General features: G+C 37.3%; 1 protein-coding gene across 2 annotated transcripts in view; it reads left to right on the forward strand.

Moving 5' to 3' along the window:
- The window catches only part of OCA2 (OCA2 melanosomal transmembrane protein), a 158,555-nt gene that overhangs the window by 93,673 nt on the left and 45,482 nt on the right, over window positions 1–19,400 (forward strand). For both annotated transcript variants that reach the window (XM_064438321.1, XM_064438329.1), the window contains one exon: window positions 6,354–6,447. In XM_064438321.1, the coding sequence (XP_064294391.1) occupies window positions 6,354–6,447 (94 nt within the window). The remainder of the gene's footprint in view (window positions 1–6,353; window positions 6,448–19,400) is intronic.

A 19,400-nucleotide genomic window follows, 5' to 3' on the forward strand; every position in this document is an offset into this window, starting at 1 on the left:
AAGGCTTGGTGGCAGCCTACAGTCAAGGGCACTAACAGAGTCTCTTCTGCATTAGAAAAGTAAATATCCAGTGCTTTTTGTCCCATACTCCAGGAATAAGACAGTCCTGCCTGTCTCAACTTTTTGGTTTTAAGTCTCCAGCTGACTGTGGGCAAAACTACTGTGATGGCAAGGGTGCCTAGAAAGTCAAATTGCTCCTTTCCTTCAGATATGTGAAGGTGCAAGAAGACAGACATCAGTTTGTTCATGGGATGTCCCCAACACTTCCTCTGTCTCGCTGGATAACGTCTTCCATTGATTCCCCACAATACGGTGCAGTGGTGTTGTCCAGACTTGGAGAAAGGAGATGGGATGGGCTACACACACTTAGTGTAGTAACTCAGAAATGGCATGAGAGTGGACTGAAGTAAGTGTCTCCAAAGTGAGATGACTGACCCCCCTGGACTGAAGGCACCATAGATAAGAAAAGACTCAGCTCCAACTCTTCCAATCTCCTATTACACCACATTACTTGCTAATGTAGTAGTCCACACAATTGATACGTAGAGTATTTTAACCCAGGACCTGCCTGAGAAATGGAAGAAATATGGAATTCCACTCTAACATGTAAGAAGGCCTGAGGCTTGACTTATAAGGTGAATAGTTGGAGAGAAGATAAAGTTGAAAACCTGCAGATAGCACTGAAACTCTGATACTGTGTTTCCTTTAAAAAAAATCAAGTTAAAGGATGTTTCTCCAAATTTTCATTTCAGCTTCTTTGTATTAGTGGGATAATCAGATTCATAATGATTTGTTTCATGTATTAAAAAAAAAAAGAAAATAAAAAGTGTGAAAGCCTAATTAATGGATCTTGCAACTAAAAATTTCACTTTATCTGTGTTTGTATAAAGTTGACTGGTCCATTTTAAGTTTCAGATTTGACAGCATTAAAATTTATAGCTGGCTGATTCTTACTTTAACAGGAAGTGAAAGTGGAAGCTCTAGATCGATATTTTAAAATGGTAATTAGAATATTAATATATCTGAGCCAGCATTACAAAGTATTCTAGGAAACATATTGTTTTATGAATTGAAGTAATGAAAACAGAGAAGGAAAATAGTCTCCTAGAAGACAAACGAAGCATTTTCAAGAATTGCTAAGTATCTATGCAAGTTAGGATTCTGGCTTATGCTAAAACATAAACACATTATCTGCAGTCTTAATAACAAAACCTAAATATTTTCAGTTATTTTAAGATGGAAATGTTTTAAGGTGCAAAATATTGGTGTGTTTAAACATTTTGAACACATTGATGCTTTTCAGAAGCCTTCAGCAACAGCATCGTTGAAAAGAATTCTCCCTTACTATAAAATTCTGAAATTACAACAGTCAGATTGGTTTAGTATTTGGAGCATCTTATCCTTAGAACACCTTTTCAGTGCAACACCATTGTTGGTCAAATTCTTCTTTGCTCTAGACAAGAGTAAATCTGGTAAAACCCCACCATCAAAAATGTCAGTACCATATGGAATTCATGTACGGAGGTCTCTAAACTGAAATCTCTGCAAAAAGCTCAGAACACAGCAAATATTTTATGCTACAGAGGATGCTGTAGAAAGAAACAGTAGAATGAGCAGCTGAGGGCACTTAGCTCATCATAGGTTGATTACTTTTACTGTTTCTGCCTTGGTGAAATTCTGTTTGTGTTAAACTAAAATAAAGCATTGAAGCCACACAATGGCAAAAGAGTCTTCAGAGTATCTTCCAATTGTTTGTTTCACATAATTTGTCCTGAATGCAGATTATGAACTTCCCCAAAACAAGATTAGATTGAAGCTTGCTTGAATTATTTATCCCTTCTCTGTAAGCACTGGAGAGTGAAGATCCAGCTCCCTAATTAAATATTATGAGTTTATATGAGTAAGTGTTTATTGCACTTCATTGCATAAGCATGCCTGGCAATTGTGATAGGAAAATCAATATATTTTTGCCAATATGTAAAGAATGTACTACAGCAAAATATTTTGAGTTTGAGATATACTTTGTAGGAAAGTCCATGAACTCTGACTACATGCAAAAGGCTATGTTGCCAGCAGCTAATCTCCTATATATAAACATACCTGAGAGTTGCTGAAAAGACACCCATGAAATGTTCTGTTCTTAAAAAATTAATACACCAGGTGCTTAGTTATTAAGTCTCACACATTTTAATTCTTGAATAGTAAGGGGTTTTTTTCATGTTGGATATCCAGCTTTCTTTGTCTGATGAATATATGTGGTGAATCAACTAGTGATGCTTTATGTGTCATTCTATTAATCCTCTGGTATTTTTCAACAGCCTAAACTCACAATGACATTCCTTGACAGGCAGGTTTTAATTTAATTTTTAAGGCCTGCATTTTCCTAGTATTGTCATTTAAATAGCCACAGATTTCTGCCCTTAGAATGTTAAGTGACATGATTTTATTACCACTATGCTCTTTAGTTTAATTGACATATTTTATCAGCCACATATGCTGGAGCCATCTGTTTATATTTTTCTTTTATTACCAGAACTAAAAATATAGACATAGTAAATCCTCATTTTAGCTGAGTTTAAATACTACTTCCTCAATACAGAGTAACAAACAATTTCCATTAACCACCTGGCTGGCAAGGTGACTTAATTTCTGACTGGTCTTCATTAGAAACCAGATAACTTTTGGCCCATTATTATTTATTGCCTCTAAAACTATCAGAGGCTTTTCATTTGCAGTACTGAATATTTTGTATATATCTCATGTTCTTAGTGCCAGTTATATTTTTGGATCTTCTTTGCCTTCTGACCTACCAGAGTTTTCTACGCTCTGCATTTCAGTGCTTGATAAATGTGTAAGGCTGGGCCATAGCTTCCTGCAGAGAAAGACAAATCATCAACAATTTGGGAAACTACAGGGTTTTTTTCTATAAATGCATATTCTCTGCACTTTTCACAAAAGACATTTTTACCATATGCAGCTTTTAGCAAAGTGTGTGCTGTGAAATCCCATGGTGTAGAGCAGCAATGAATCCCTAAGATAAAGATGTGAATTGCTGTTTCATTGTCATTTTGCACAAATAAACAAAACGGGCAATATGACCTGATGTCTTCTACTGAGCTGCATAGGTACAGGATAAACTTGCGTTCTTGCCCAATGGGAGGCGTGTGATTATTTGTACAAGTGTTATCTTTGGGAAGCAGACATAGCTGAGAGGGCTTCACCCTGCTGTTTCTTATGAGTCTCCTGCTGTCCCAGGAGGAGATACTCGCCGATAGAGCAGAACCAGTGCCTCTCCAATTTGTTCTCCTCTCTGATATCCAGGGTCCTGCTAGTAAAGTTAAATCATCATTTCTGCTTATATATCAGAAGACTGTCTTTATAGTTTTGAAACAGTTCTTCCTTCTTCGTTTCCTTGACTGGTGGAATGCCATGCTCGTGAGAAGGGGTTTTTTTTTGCAAAAATAAGTGAATAGGATAAAGGTCTTGATTCAACTTGTTCTTGGGTAATTTGGAGCCTTGGAAAGGAGGCTGTGACTGTAGGGTGTGGAAATGTTAACTCTTTGATCATGGTTTTACTTATAAAGAATGCAATCCATATACATAATAAATAAATAAGTATATAAATGTGACAGCAAAATGTTCAAGGCCCTCCATTCCACTTTCATACATATAGGACTGGAAGGAACAAGGCTTGGGAGGTGTCAAGTAGACCCCCTCTGTCAAGTAGACAACAGATTTGAGATGTGCAAACATCATCACCAGTCTCTTTAAAAATAAAAAGGCTGCATACTGCAATATAAATGCAAGGATTTTTATGAGAAAACTAACAGTATTTTATGAATTTTAGCTTAGTAGTAATTGGTGCATATAATTGGGGTCTAAAATATCTCAATTTTTTCTTTTTCAAAGCCTTCTTTTAAAGTAAAAATTGAGCTTCCTTTCTTTTTGATTGTTTCATCTGGCTTAAATTTTGAGGATATTAGTGAGCTAAGGGGGATGAGAAGAAATATGCTGTCCTGCAGAATCATATTTTTTTAGTCTGAATTAATTTCTTGTCATATTAATTGTTAATAGATGATGTTTTCTAGGGAAGGTGGATAACTTATAACAGTAATAAGATCCTATTCCGTTTTTAAAACCTTGCAAAACTGATTCAAGACTAAAAACAGTGTGAAAGATGAAAATATATACAATTCCTTTTTTTTTTTTAAATATTTGAAGCACATCCTATGTAATGCTACAGTATACGATATAAACAAACAGCTTCTTCACAAGGATTGATATTGATTAGGATAGTTATATAGACAAATGTGCCAACATCTGTAGACACTTGCATTGTTCTTTGTGCATCAGTGTACATCCTATATATAGAATTCATATAACACCCTATATAGAATCAAGATTAATGAATAGCTCCTCTCTCTTTCAAGTCTTTGAGGACATTCTCCTGATTCCAGGAACAATCATTATAGCCTACAGTTACATTTTTCCATTTTACTGGAGGCAGATAGTCATACAATGGTGGTCGGTGAGAGGGATTCGGCTTTGCTCTGTTGAGCTACATCAGTCAATTTATCTGAATCCTGCCAATCAAGCAGCAGTGTGGGGTGGTTTAATATCAAACTTTCCAGCAAAATTAGCAAGTTTTCTAGAAGCCAGTCAAACAGAGATTTATCCTGGTAAGGTTACTGAAATAAAGTGTTTAAGAAATGAAAGCTGTTTTCCTGATAAGACAATATTATGTTCCTTCTAATATTGATAAGGGTGCTGTTTACCTAATCTGAAGAAGGAATAATGAAGGAAACATGACACTTTATGAGCTTTAACTTTTGCTTTTTTCTCTGTTGAGGGTCAGCATTTCATAAAACTATGAAAAAATCTGCATTCCAAATATGTTAAATCAATATGACAAAGGTATTAGTACTATATTTTTCGCAGGCAACTATATCTCAGTTTGCTAAGTATCCTAACTTGGAGTGCTTTTGATACTGTTGTAAATGCCTATGGCTTGAAACAGGAAGAGTTGTAGATGTAACAATTCAAGCATAATTGTTTAGACATTAACTTATCAAAGTGAAAACATTTTTCAGGAAACAGATCCTCCAGCTCTGAGACTATACCCCTCGATGGGGACCTGTAAAACACATTCAAACGGCAAATTGGAGGATTAAAAGTCATAACTCTACTCACTACTGCAAATCCTGGACTCCAAAAAAGCATTAATTTTTAAGGCATATCACAGTATTTCCACAAATCCTTTCCTGCTTGAACTCTTGCTGTTCCATGTTGGCTTATTCTTTTTCTCTCCCTTTTGGTCCCAAAAACCAAATGGTGCACATTAAAAACAGGTTAATAACGTTATCACCTCTCCCCCTGCTAATGACCTTCTCTCTACAGGTACTGATTACACTTTTCTTTCAAACTAAATGATTACACAATTAAGTTGAACTCAGACCAGTTTTTCCCAACTAAGGTGAATGTTATCTAGCTTCGAAGGATGTTACTGACTGAGGTCTGTTGCTACTAGACAGCCTGCCTGATGTATATTTGGTCTCTGCATCAATCGCCTCATGACGTCTATAATGTCTCCCTACAAGCCTCCTTTGACTTTTCAGTTTTGTTTTGGTTTGTTTTGTTTGTTTGTTTTTTTTTTAATTTTATTTTATTTGCTAATATGATTAAATGAAATTCCTAAAACTTGCAAATATTTCCCAATGAACTAAACCTACTTTATTTGGTAAATATAATGTTAGAATAAAAAGTAAAATAACTCAGCTCTGCTTATGAATTCAGAAGCCTGCCACATTGATCTTTCTCAATGTTTGCCTAACAGGTCAGGCAATTTTGATTATAATAAGGATTCAGGAATTTTTTAGTTACCAACACATGATCTACAGCCATCCTGATTGTGAAGGTCTGGACATCTCTCTCAGCTGTTTCCAGCAAGAAGAGGGGATATAGCTCTGTCCTTTAGGTTTCAAGAAATGGAGGGGGGAATTAATTTATAGTCACCGTCACTTCCCTGTTGATCTAGAATGGGAGACACTCATAACCTTAAGAGATCCTCAGTTTTGTCAGCAGTACCTGTGTCAGGCTTGGCCTAATATTGCCAATACCTTCTCTTTAGCTTGTGGGACAAGCACAGTTAGTGGGGAAAAGTAAGAACAGAACAAGAATATGATGCAAAGATACTAACAAAAAACCAATAAAACACAAACAAAAAAGAAAAATAATCCGAGTTATTCTTTGGACTTGCTAGTGTTTTAAGTTGTTTACCTGAATGAATTTTATTTACATTGTGCTGATGGTTGGCTAATGTCTCCTGAATCTCTCTCTCTTTTCTTAAACCACAGATTCCTGTGCTTCTCAACCTCAGTAAAGATCCTGATGTTAATTTGCCTATGAAACCATTAATCTTCTCATTGGCCATGGGTGCATGCCTTGGAGGTAAGAATTTATGTGAGGAAGCTGACAGAAGGTGATATCTATACAATTATAGCATGTATAAACTGGCACAATAGTTTCAATGACTTTCTTATGCAATGATTTTCTTATGCAAAGTATAGGGAGGGCCTGATCCAGCTCCTTTTGACTTCAAAGGACTCCTGGATAAGGATCTCAGTCACTGTCTGTTGTTACAATAGGATTTTTGCAGTCCATGTTTGAAGAGCATATCTGCTTCAAGTACAGACACACAAAGAAGCAGTCCGGGGGGTACGTATGGGGTTCTGATCTTTTGTGAGAGAAAATACAAAAATACACTCAGCCTTCAGAACAGAGACCCATTATTGCTTGTTGAAAAGATGCAGAGGATGTATAATAGCTGAGATCTGAAGGCTTGATTCAAAGTCTACTGAAGTCATTGGGAGGTTTTCTGGCTGGCTCACAGAAATGGTCTGAGTATTGAGTATCCATTTTTTGACCTATTTAGCAGTCCTCACTCTAAGGAAAGACTTTTTGAAGTCTGCGGGAAATGGATCTCCAATAATGAAAGATAATAGTCAGTCTCCTAGTGCCCATTCTGGTGTTAACTGGGATTTCTTGTATTGTCAGTGCATTAACACAAAACAAGCAGATGGCTTCATTACTTTTTACTTTTTATTAAAAATGGAAAATGTACCATGTATGTATTGTAGGCCCAGGATTTCCCCTCTATTTGTTGGAACAATAAAGGAGAATAGCCATCCGGTAATTTTTAAGTTAATGTTTATACTTGATTACTAATTTTTTTTTCCATTTTGCAAATGGCTTATGAAGGTGTTACAACGCGTTTCCAACAGCAAGTGTACTAAGTGCAATTAAAATGTGTAAGTTTATAATGAAAAATAAAGTTAGTATTATTTTTTATTATTACTAAATATTTTAATGCTAATTACATTGTAGTGGACTGTGTTTTGATCTCTAAATGTTTAGGTAGTTAGGTTAAATCAAGTTAAAATGGATAAAAGGGTATTCTGCAATGAATCCACCCCTTCTCCCCCTCTATGCCCCTCCAAGTAGTTTCCTTGGATTTACAGAGAATAAAATTAAAACCAATTTTGTGTGTAATACAAGTTCTGGTTTGTTTGTTCAGCTAAGTGATTGCTAGTACCAATGACCTTAATACCTAACAAAGACTTTAAAGATGTAATTTACAGATTAAATTTTAAGAGCAGGTTGCAAAGACAAGACAATTTATACCAAACAACAGTTATTCATTTGAGGAATATCTTTTTGTACTCATCATTACTCATCATTATATTGTGACTTTAATCCATTCCTCTTTAAACCAGTTATCTGAATAACCACCATATCTTTATATAGATGTTTGCCATAAATTTATCATCTTTCATCACAATTTTCTAATCACCAGCATACTTTGATTTCATTAAACTTTCAGATTAAAAAAAAAAGGCATAAGGAATATAAAGTTGGCCAGATTACGCTGACATATTCTGAGTGGGAGGCACTTCACCAGCCCTGAAGACTTTACAAATCTCAGCTGATTTTCCTAAAGTATCAGTTATCATCTTAACGCAAATTCCTTAAATTTAGTTTGTTGAGGGGCTGCTAGGATTTTAAGAGAGACTTCTGTGTGTATGCAGTATGAGACAAAAATAAAAATATAAACAGTACCATGGGAATTATTTTAATTAAAATCACTAGAGATCCAAAGGACAAGCCCAGGTGTCCAGGTAGGATCCATATAAATATTTGGGTAAAAAGCTAGATCATTATCATATTAACAAAAGCTAAACCCTCCAGACTACTCTATTAGAACAAAGCTGAGCATATGCCGAGTTATACTGGCAAAGGTCTAGATAGGAGTGGTAGCTTGAAAATTAGTCTGCTTCTGACTTTCCTATGTCAAAAGTAAAAGCTTATTGTTAGGGAATGAAAAGTGTGGAAAAACTTTTGCTTTAAAAGATGTCATAGTCCCCCAAAAAGTGAGGGAAAAAGGGCTTTTCTTTTTTAAAAAAAGAAAGTGTTGATGGTCTTTAAAAATTATTTCCAAAAGAAAAGTCTTATTGTCACCGAAATCGGGAATAAACCTTGTAACACCAATGTAGTGTTATAAGGCAGGCATTCTTTTTTACTGACCCAGATGCACGGGGGGATCGCTCCTCCTAATGTGCCTACCTTCAGATCTAATTGTGCCGGTTAAATACATGCTCTATCTACATATTCATTAGTTTTCTGATAGAAGATATACATATTCATCACATGCAAATGTAATTTGCACATGCCTGTTGGTGTCTCTGGGTGGTTGTCAGGGGTCTCTGGATGAAGGATATACTCTTCCTCACTGTGTCCGCTAGTTAACCCTGACTTTTGTGCAAACTCAGTTCTGAGATCACGTATATACTGTCCTTGAGGGATGGTCTGTTCTGGTTCAGTGTTTGCTCTGCAGTTCATTATCTTTATAGTTCTGTACATACGCTTTTCTTAAGGTCAAATGTCATTGTAACTTTGTTTAGGCACTTCTTACCTTGAGGCCTTTCTGACTCCCCCAAAGCAACAAGTTTTAGTCATCGTGCAGGCTGTTCCTGTTAAGGCTACCTCATTATCCTGGCTAAGTTTTGGCTCTGGGCCCCAACATTTGTTGAGCTACACTAGATTGCATTAGTAACGCTCAACCATTTATTCCCTGAATCATTGCTACCTAAAAATGAGGCTTTAATCCTTGAAACAGAGGTTTGGACTCAAAAATTAGGCTTTGAGCCTTAAAAGAGGGGTTCTGACAGAAACGCATTGTCTATTGCTTCATTCACATCAATGATTAACTAATGACTAAAATACAGATCAAAGAATACACTGTCCCCAGGCTTGGTGTCCAGTTGGATAGGGCTGTACAAAGAGTACAGCAGCATCCATGGTTGGTTAACTTCATCACCCTGGTTACATTATCAGCACTGAAGTGGTGTGAACAAATTCTCAGGGTAGGCTAATCCCATTGTGGAAGGTGTAGATGACAATTAAATCATTACTGCTTGGTGCTTAAGGCAAAAGATTGGATCTTATCACTGCTCATTCAACCAAAGGAACTTGGCAAACAAGATATTTTGTAGAAGAGTCTGATGAAATAATACATTATAACTACATATTTTAGGGTTAGTTGTTTACTACATAATGCAGAGCTTCAATTCTGGTAATTTGATAACATTTCTGGGGTTCAGGGTAAACACTGCTGCTTGCTTATGTATCTGTGAAGGGAACGTTAGCATTAGAGCCTGTCTTGGAAAATGCCGCGCAACATTTTATCCTGAAAAATTGCCAGTGGGTGCAATTACTTTTTTCTACTGTCACAAAGTGGACAGGCAGCTATGAGGTTGGAAGATGATAAGATGAGAAAAGACAGTAATTTTCCTTCATTCCTTTAGCTGTTGTCCTGGAAATGAAAGAAAGATTGAGTCAGTCTCAAGCAAGATGAAGAGACCTTTGCCAGTATAACTGCCGCATTGTTGTCATCTTCAGCAGTGTCTCCCAAAAGAGAGAGCTGTTGCTATTAAAGTCCTGTCTTTCATGCCTGTCGTGAATTAACCCGGCAGGCAGCTAAAATCGTACAGCTGTTCGCTCACTGCCCCCACAGTGGAATGGGGAAGAGAATCAGAAAAAAGGTAAAACTTGTGTGTTGAGATAAAGACAAATTAATAGGACAGAAAAAGAAGGAAAAATAATAATGACGATAAAAGAATATTAAAAAAGTGATGCACTATGCAACTGTTTACCACCCACTGACTGATGCCCAGCCAGTTCCCGAGAAGCAGCCACACACCCGTGACCAACTCCCCTCTGTTTTTTGTTCAGCATGACGTCATATGTTATGGAATATACCTTTGGCCGGTTTGGGTCAACTGTCCTGGCTGTGTCCCCGCCAGCTCCTTGTGCACCTTCAGCATGGGTGAAGCTGAAGAATCCTTGATTTAGTGTAAGCACTGCTCAGCAATCATAAAAACATCAGTGTGTTATCAACATTATTCTCATCCTAAATCCAAAGCACAACACTATACCAGCTACAAGAAAGAAAATTAACTCTATCCCAGCCAAAACCAGGACAATGGCATTTGGCTCAGACATAAGGAGTAACTGAACATTGTAGAGATGCTCTTTGCTCTGTAAAATGTGTATCTGAAAGTGAGAAGGGATGAAAAATCCTGACCCTTAATTAAGGAAGCCAAGGACAGTGATGACCATGGGAAGTTCCCAGTGAGATGGTCCCAGGTTTGAAACCTTTGGGCCTTCCTCAGATTTTGCCTGTTCTATTCTGGCAGAAGTTTTCTTGCTCAGGTCAGGTCAATCTTACACGGTTAATACATAAACATGGTAATTTTTCAGATGATCTGGTTCTAGAAATATAGTTTTATATTTGACCCAGCTATCTTTAAGAAATTTTATTAAGTTGTAAGTTAGGAGCCTGGCTCCCCTAGCCTCTCTGGTGATGGGGAGACCAGCACGTGCAGGAGGCAGATGCTTATTCATCCACTGAAAACGCCAGACGCTCTCTGCAGAGCACATTGGAGCTCCTAATGTGCAGAACTTCAGTAGCTGAGATGGGTCCCCGAAGACAGATCAAATTAATTTGGACCTTGGGCCTTTTCATTTGTCAGTTCTTCTGAACGCTGGACGACCCTATTAGTTCTTGTGTGTTTGGGCATTAATGGTCAGGCTGACTAAGTAGTAGTAGCTGGGAAAATTGTATTGTTCATGGGGTTTTTTTATGTCCTACCTGCCAGTTTTTCGATTATATTTTAACCATGAAGGAAAAGAAAACAGGAAATTTAAAGGGGACTAAAGGAAACAAACAAGGAAGTAACTTCTCTTGTTTCCTGTGGTGTTCTGATAAACCTGCATCCGTATTTCTTTTGCAGGGGAGGACATTGTATAAAGCATTATTAATTAATGCTTCCTATTCTAGTACATTATTAAATTATGGTACCTCTTGAGAGCAACTTGTATGTTGACCTTCTAATAGTGTCTAGGGAATGCTTCCCTAAAATTTTGGCAGACAAATGAAGATTGCTATATCCAGCAATTTCAGAACAAGGGGAGTGTTAGTTGTACTGCTTCTATTGGCTCATAAGTTTTAAAATAACATGAAACAGGGATTCAACTCAAATTGAGTAAGTGCACAGTCAGAAATTCACCTCTTAAGACTGTTCAATTGTGTAGAACTAGATTTGTTACTGAGCTGAAGAGGTTATAGCTAAGGTATAATTTGAAGAAGTTTTGTACATTTGACATTTAAAGAGCTGGTATTTATTTGCCTTTATCTCTTCCTTTTTTCATGATTTATAAAAAGAATATTATTTTAAAAAAGGGAAAAAAAAAAGGTTTGTGTTAAAAAGTGACTGATTTAATATTTGGAAGTCCCTACCTTTTGAGTTCTCAGTTGCTAGCACATAAAAGTGCAAAAAATATTTCTGCTGCAGCGACTATCACTGTAGTCCAAAGAGGACATCTTCTGCAGTTTATATTTTTGCACTATTTTTTTTGCTGTATATTTTCCTGGAGAACAACACCTGAAAGTTGTCATTGTCACAATTCTTCAGAAAGAGACAATCTCTAGAATGTATACAGCTCTGTTATTCTTGCCACACAATCTTGGCTGTAGGATCTACTTCAAGAAAGGAGGTTTCTGGCACTTTTCTTCTAACCTTACGGGGTCAATCCCCAGCTGTGAATAAAATCCATTAACAACAGGTCATTGTGCTAATTATAGCTATTAAAGGAGTACAACCCAAAGTGTAGCTAGCCAGTAGGATTTCTCTCAGTGGTCCAGTGCTATAACTATTCTGCCTCTTGGCACTCGTCATTTGGTCCCTGATGCCAATGGGGACTTGCATGGTGGAGTATCACTGATACATTATTCCTGCTGATTTTGCTCAATAAAATCCTAAACTAGTTTTAAAGCTTCAGACACACTGAAGGTATGAACCTAGAAATATTGCCTATATTCATAAACCAACCCTCCTTCTTTGTGATATGAGGGAAAGGTGATAGCCTTCAATAAAACATAAAATGTATTAAAATATATAATAGTCAATATTAAGAAAAAAGCACAACTGTAGATCCTTTGAAGTTCTTTTATAGTTACAATAGATCAAATTTGTGTAACAACACTTTTAAATTTGAAAGATTCAAAAAGTCTATCAAAAAAGAAATATATGGTGTAAAAATATAGCAGTTATTTAAGAGGACCAGTGCTTGGCTTTGTTTTTGAACGTAATTGTATACAATGTGTAACTGAAACTGTAAGAAAATTTTTAGTGGAGAGAATATACCTAGCAGAGCTTGATTTTAACCAGGACACTGATATTGAAAGTTCCTATTGTATCTAAAGGAGTCTTTTAATGAAGAGAAATCCTGAGGCTTAGTTTCATGTCTTGTGGATGAGACAGCCCTGATTTAGGGAAGTATTTTGTCTATGGATATAAAACCTGTAATTCAAATCTAAGGGTGGTGTTGTAGGGAATGAGAGTGACTTGAAACCTTTCAAAAGGAAAAGGATGTTGATGTTTTTCTTTAAAGGCCTCAGTGCATTCTTAGTGGTATTATGTTTCTAAATTGTACAGATCTAGAAGAAAAATGCAGCAGGTATTTTGTATGTCTTACACTAAGAAATAATTTACTTCCTGAGTATACTTTGCATTGTTTCTATGATGTTTGCAGTGATGGAGATGAGTAACATGGACATAAGCTGTGATTACTGTTCATTAAACGGCAGTACTAGCTGGTTCTGAATGAAGAACGCATTCAGGTGTCAACTCAAAGTTTGGGGTTTTGTTGTGACATAAAGAACAGCATCATCAGATATAAGCACAAGGAATTTTTTCTCTCTATTGATATTTGAGTGTCCAAACTGTACTGTTGCTGTTTTCTGGAAGAACCAAAGTCTGTACGTTCTATAAAAATCCAGCTGCTGTTTTCCTTGGCTTTTTCATGACATTCAAACTCTGTGTCATCTTCACAGTTTTTCAATATCAAGTTCTTAAAGCCCAGCAGTGCTGTAAAGTCCTTGGTGTGAGCGCCAGGCTCATTACCCAAGTCCCTGCAGAGAAAGGAGATCCTCTAAAGGATCTGAAGAGAAGCCTGTGTGGCATAGAAGGTATACAGAAGAAAGATGGGATCATAAAATGTAAAAACAGCTAAAACTGAGTGTGTGCATTTGACAGACGTACCTTTGTCTGTATTAAGGCAATATCAGAGCCCTTCTTGGCTTTAAGACACTGAGTTAATATGGAAACAAACCCCGTATTGAAGCTAGTCAATTTTTCTCATCTTGAAAAGAGTTTTCTTAGCAGACTTGCATATATAGATTTATGTATATATTAAGGATGAAATACGAAGTATATGGGGTACAGGAATCTGTTACAGCTGTACTGATGAGGATTTATAGTTTGGATGGTAAATCTTAGATTTTAAAATGGAAAAGAAGAGAGCTATGTATAATATGTAGAATTCTATTCTATTTTACACTGATTTAGAAAACGAATTTATACTAAACATGAGGCTCACTTGATTATAATGATTGCATTGCTGATGAATTTGAAACGCTTGTATTAATGGTTTTCAATCTGTGTAAAATAACTGCATGCTATAAAGTTCTGCAGATTAGAGATAGGATAATAATCAGAGATGACGTCGGAGGCTCCTACAAAGCATATGCGGAGTTTTGTTTAATTTTATTTACTTTCTTTGTGCATCTGTTTATCATAAATTACAGAAGGTTCTTTCTAGAAGCTTTAGCCACTTCTATTTCAGACTAATATAGAATATTCAAACTCATGATGTATTGGTGAGTTGCTGCAATACAAGAATACAGACATATGCAGACATAGCTGTCCGCAGGAGAGGTATGTTCAGTTAAATGGTAGCATTTGGACTCACAGACAGAACAAAACAAGGGAGATATAGCAAGCTTCAAAACTCTTAAGTGCACAAGATAGTACTGGCTTATCTACTTTCCTTCCTCTGCAGACACTTTCCAGATAATACTCCCTTTTCTGCACCTTGAGTGGTACAGCAGAGAGAAGGAAAAACCCCTCAATCTGCAATATTCATATTGATTTATATTGATGAATCAGACACTCTGTATTGTGTTGAAGAAAGTTATATTCATGCCTTAGATATTATTTATACATATATTAATAAATATTTGTAGTACAGTTGCATTTAGCACACCTAAACCAAAGGAGGGCAGTAGCAGTAGTTATGAAACCCTTTCTAACAAGGCACTTAAACCACAGCAAAACATAACAGGTAGGCTCGAATTCAAAATCAATTTGAGTTAAGTTAGAATCTGAATTTAAAACAGCTGGATATTCTAAAATAACTTAATGGAGGGACACTTTTTTTTGAGTAATATTTTTTTGAGTAGACAATATATCTTGTTCTGCTCTGCTTCAAAGTTATAATAAAGTTGAATGATGTACTTTTATTCCAGGTGTCTATACATGGAAATAGTTTTCAATATTTGGTCCCTAATAGTGCCACATATGGAGAAGTTGTGAGATTGAGCTGACATAGTTTTAGCCTCTGAATCTAAAAGTTGGAGAGAAAAAAAATGTGTAAACTGGGGCTTCTGTGCATCACTAAAAGCTTTAAATGGAACCTATCTGAATGGGACCTACTTGAATAAGCTGAGTGGTGCAGTTGACACACCAGAAGGATGGGATGTCATCCAACGAGACCTGTACAAGCTGGAGAGGTGGGCCTGTGAGAACCTCATGAGGTTCAACAAGGCCAAGTGCAAGGTCCTTCACCTGGGTTGGGGCAACCCCCAATATCAATACAGGCTGGGGGATGAAGGGATTGAGAGCAGCCCTACAGAGAAGGACGTGGGGGTACTGGTGGAAGAGAAGCTGGACATGAGCCAGCAATGTGCTCTTGCAGCTCAGAAGGCCAAATATATCCTGGGCTGCATCAAAAGAAGCATAGCCAGCAGGTCGAGGGAGGTGATAGTGTTCCTCCACTCTTCTGAGACCCCACCTGGGGTACTGCATCCAGCGCTGGAGCCCTCAGCACAAGAAAGACATGGACCTGTTGGAGCGGGTCAAGAGGAGGGACAGAAAAATGATCTGAGGGCTGGAGCACCTCTCCTATGAAGACAGGCTGAGAGAGTTGGGGCTGTTCATCCTGGAGAAGGGAAGGCTGCGGGGAGACATTATTGCTGCTTTTCAGTGCTTAAAGGGGAACTATAGGAAGAATGGGGGCAACCTCTTTAGCAAGGCCTGTTGTGACAGGGCATGGGGTGATGGCTTTAAACGAAAGGAGGGTAGATGTAGAATGGACGTAAAGGAAGAAATTTTTTACCATGAGGGTGGTGAAACACTGGCACAGGTTGCCCAGAGAGGCGGTAGATGCCCCATCCCTGGAAGCATTCAAGGTGAGGTTGGACGGGGCTTTGAGCAACCTGATCTAGTTGGGGATGTCCCTGCTCAATGCAGGGGGGTTGGACTAGATGACCTCTAAAGGTCCCTTCCAACCCAAATCATTCTACGATTCTATGTATTTCAGGGCAAGAGGGAATGGCATGTCAGTGTATCCTGCTGACACTTTGAGGAAAGAGATGAGGTTAGTGATTGCCTCAGGTTTTATGCCTCTCTTACAGATATCTGGATTTGAAAGAAGCTTGTGGATTTCTTTATGTTCTTAAAGTAACAAGTGCAGGATGTTTAGGAACCTGCCTTATTTATTTCACACTTCTGGTAGAAAAGTATCAAATTTAAATTTCACCTTTTGCTCTTATGGTGAAAAGAAAGCAATAAGCATTGAGCAGTGCAATAGTTACAGTAACTGTCCTGCTGATAGTATAGTAGTGGTGATAAAAAATTGTGAAGTTCACCTGATTAAAAGTATTGGATTGAATGTAGTTCAATGAACTTTTTTGATAAGTTAACACAGAACTTTGATTTAAATTCTTTTTTTCTTCTTCTTCTTTTTCCTACAAACCCCATGTCTATTTAGTTGTGCAGAAACATCACATTCAAAATGCTGCCAAATAGACAAAATTTTAAAATATTGATATTGTACAACTGCAATCTATAACAATGTAGAATGAGTTCATGCGTGCCTTGTCCCCCTTACTGCCTGTGACTTGTTATTTTAGGGACTGTTAAAGGTTTAATTGGCCTTAATTCTGTAGCTCTTTATTGACCGCAGTTTTATTATCCAGGCCTTGTTAATTTTTACACATAAAATTTATTAAAGGATATTCAAGACTTGTAGACATATAACAGCTGAATATTGATGGCTTTGTTTAATGAAGTGAATCTGCATTAATTTTGTGTGAAACAGAAAATTTCTGAAAGCTGTGAAGGCTGTCTACTGTAAGGATAATCAAAACCATAACTATTCAGTGTTCAGTTCTGCAGCCAGATTTGTTATGTTGCTCAGTTTGTGCTTTAAGTAGAGAAATGGAATATGTTATGAAAAGTAAGCCGCACATTTCAGTGTTCCTATATTTAACAATGTAAAGCATATAGGAGACTTCACAGAGGTTTCTTTTGAAAATGGATGGGAAGAAAGGGGCTGGCTTCCTTCAATAAGTTTTGCTTTGATACTATAATAGGATGGTTTGATTACAGCAGAAAGCAGGGCTGAGACTCCGCACCCTCAAATTATTCATGATTCTGTAGCAAACTCTTGGTTTCAGAGTGAAAGCCCTTGCCTGGGACAATGCAGTGCAGACAACTGTGCCCGTGTCAAATCGGGCCTTGCACAGATGTTTGTCCAATGTCAGGGAAAAGCTGTTTTAAGGCTTGGGTTGACGTGAAAACAGGGTAGATTTTCTGCTTCTGCATTAGCTAGTCAGAGATACAGGGAAGAGAAAACGCAGAAAGTCTAGTGGTTAAGCATAGGTCTAGCTTGTTATCCACCGTCAGGGCATGTGGAGGGTAAGTGGTCTGTAATGGTCACAACAAAGCAAGGCTTTTCTGTAAGCAATCCACTTCTAAGCTTGCTGTTGCACAAGGTACTATCATCTCCTTTATATTTGAGAAAGTTACTGTTTGTGAAGGCTGCTCATGCTAGGCCAAATAGTTTTATTAGTGATAATCCCTTCCCTTTGATTTCTCAGTGCTTTGAGTAATAAACACTAATCCTGCCGGGAACTTTGAGGTAATTCTTTAAGCAAACATATTAATGCAGCAAACCCAAGGGTTAGGCTTGCTTTTGAGGGGGCACTACCAAAAAGACACCTGAGAACTAATGGTATTTAGATATAATAGATGTGCTGCTGACAAGTAAAAATTAGCAGCTGAGAAGGAGGCTTAAAGTGAGAGGAAACATGTTATTGATGCAAACTGTCTCCCTTTTCTTGTTACAATTCTTCCCCAATTTCCCAGCCCCCAGCCCCTTCCTTTATTAAGCTTAATCTGTTTTCCCAGCATTGATTTTCAGTCCATTGCAGATCATAGTCACCTGGGCAAGCTCTGTTTACTGAAGGAGAGGCTGTCTGAGCTCAAGGGAGGTGCATTATGTGTGGCATGCAGGTTATGGGTTTGAATTTGGCAGTCTCTGGAGGAATGACATAGCAGAGGGTGGTAAATGAACATTGGGTTGAGAGGGAGTAGCTACAAATGGAAGAAGGGCTGCTGAATACTGCAGGTATCAAATCAGGCTCAACAAACCTTCTCAACATCTTCCTGCTTGTACCTCTAAGTTATCTGGAGATGCAAAGGCACCTTTTAATATGTGGGATTTGGATCTTTCTTGATAGATTATTCAACAGCTTTAGTTAATAAGAATAACTTTCTTATACATTGAGTCGATTTTACATTCCCTGAAAATATTAAAAGAATTTACCTTGATAAATATCAGAAAGATACTTCTATGTCACCTGTTCCGGACAGAAACATTAGAAGACCTTCCACTGTGCTTCTGCAATGATTGTGCAAAGCCAGGGCAAGTCCATGGAAAAATTGGTATGATCCATGAGGATTCCTCTGTCATTTTCTTCTTTGTAGCCTAGCCAGTAGCATCTCTTTAAGTGGCATGTCTGTATCTTTCTATGGCCGCACTTCAAAGTGAGATATTTTTTTTTGTGTTAAGAAAAATGTCTTTCTTGATTTCATGCTTATGAGTTATTGAGTGTAGTTAATATTGACAATAATTCCTGTATTCTACCAAGAATAAAAGGCAGAATAGACATGCAGGATAAGATGTATGGCTTACCTCATACTTATCACATACTATTGATATCAGAAATACAATATTTAATTCATTGTAATGAATCCAGTTCCTTAATAACTATCTGCTTTGTGATAAAAGATGAGTTACAGCAGGAGTAATCAAAAAAGTTACAACAGGAGTCATCAAAACAGGTTAGTTATCACAATGTTATTCTTTGATACAGTTCACTTGTGTGTTATTACATTTAGAGCACAGAAACAAAGAAGTATGAGTCTTTTCTATGCTTTTTAAGCTTAATTATTTTTTAAGATTGAAGACGATGTGAAGGTGAAGTCAAGATTGGGTAAAGTCCTAGAAAATGCTTATTCTCCATTTGCATCTATTGGAGTGAATTTAATGTGTGGATGTTTCCATGTACATCAACCCAATCTTGGGTTTTCCATGATTCAGAGGGCACAGTGTTGCTGTCTCACTACTGAGTTAAACATTTGCTGTGGAGGAGATGTTCCTGGGAGGAGAAACAAAAGTTTGTTTCTGTTGTTAATTTCAGTGTAGTTCTTTGAAGCCTGCTGAGGCAATACCTAATTAAACTGCACACACGCTCCTAACAAATGAAAAAGAAATGCTGGTCCTTTTAGATAACATTTAAGGTGACAATTTCTCCTCAAGTGAAATCTACTTGGGGAAAACAATTCACTGCTGAAGCAGAAACTCTTTCCATGATACTTCATTGTGTGAAGGCATTACTATAGCCCATGTACAGTATAGGAAAGCGCGTGCTGTTTGGA

The sequence above is a fragment of the Phalacrocorax carbo genome, chromosome 1 (genome assembly GCF_963921805.1).
Source record: "Phalacrocorax carbo chromosome 1, bPhaCar2.1, whole genome shotgun sequence".
In the NCBI taxonomy this organism is placed as follows: Eukaryota; Metazoa; Chordata; class Aves; order Suliformes; family Phalacrocoracidae; genus Phalacrocorax; species Phalacrocorax carbo.